Source organism: Penaeus monodon, chromosome 29 (genome assembly GCF_015228065.2).
Source record: "Penaeus monodon isolate SGIC_2016 chromosome 29, NSTDA_Pmon_1, whole genome shotgun sequence".
NCBI classification, from domain to species: Eukaryota; Metazoa; Arthropoda; class Malacostraca; order Decapoda; family Penaeidae; genus Penaeus; species Penaeus monodon.
In genome coordinates this window covers 118,923-119,987 of record NC_051414.1, presented here as the reverse complement: position 1 = coordinate 119,987, position 1,065 = coordinate 118,923, and the positions used below count along the sequence as shown (strand labels likewise).

Here is a 1,065-nt window from a genome sequence, read left to right as displayed (position 1 = left end):
GAACGCAGGTATAACTGGAAAGCTCTATTGGGTTATCAAAATCGTTTTACGAGAGGCAACTTGTCGAGTCAGAATAAATGGTATGTTACCGATTCCATGAGAGTTAAACATAGGAGAGGTTTCACTAGGGGCCAGTGAGCGCTACTCCTCTTGTTTAACGTGTTTCTCACGTAGCTCGGCTGTGGTGTGAAAAACATGTGGTATTGTATAATTTTTTATGCATATCTCTGTGCTACTGGGAATGCTGAATGTATGGTTATATTATTAACACCGAGAATAAACTTCAAACAAATAATAGATATCATCTATATAAGGTATAAGAAATGGAGATTGTCAATTAACGGAGATTAAACGCAAATTCTGCACGCAGCGAAAACTATAGAAATCACAGAGCGAATCATTTCGATATGGAAATTTCAGTTATAACTCCAAATTAAATATCTAGGTGTTGTACATGACAAGCATTCAGTTTAATTTACTGCAGATGATCTAGTAACGCAGTCGTCGGAAGTCTAGACTCTCTAACGACAAAATTATTGCAAATAACGGGCCTGGGATTTCGAACGCGTACAAGAAAGCTGTACAACGCCCTGCATCTGCAAAGGTGTCGGATACATCGCAAGGGTCAGGGGATTGGGGCTCTACTCTAAACTGGATGCTGTACTTAAGGGAGCTTTAAGAGGATATCTTGGTGTTCACAAAAAATACTTCCCAGTGCGGATCTATAAGGAGAAATGCGATTGTTTGAACCCAAACTGTTCGATTGGGCTCTGGGGAAAACGTAATATTTAGGGAGATGGAACAAGGCTCATCCTTCGGGGAGAGAGCCACGAGGAAACAAAGCTGGTGTTCAGGATATGTAACCCATTTTTAATCGGATATTGTGAACAAATTATCTATTAAACAAAACTAACGTTAGAAACTTGAACCAGTTTAAGTCAGAATAATTAGGAATCAATGAGGAAACCAAATAGCAGCCTGAGCCCTAAGTAACAGAAAGCTATCTAGGTGTTTTAGGTCAATATTCGCACAGGTAAGAACATGACTTTTGCCATGAGAAAAGAA

The 1,065-nt window shown here is 39.3% G+C and overlaps 1 protein-coding gene across 1 annotated transcript in view; it reads right to left on the bottom strand.

The window, feature by feature from the left end:
* Nucleotides 1–489: 489 nt before the first annotated feature.
* Nucleotides 490–1,065, bottom strand: part of LOC119591606 (zinc finger protein 354A-like) — a gene marked incomplete at its 5' end in the record, with an annotated part of 18,448 nt that continues 17,872 nt past the window's right edge. The window contains 2 exon segments of the mRNA XM_037940364.1: nucleotides 490–673; nucleotides 915–985. Of these exon segments, the coding sequence (XP_037796292.1) occupies nucleotides 490–673; nucleotides 915–985 (255 nt within the window).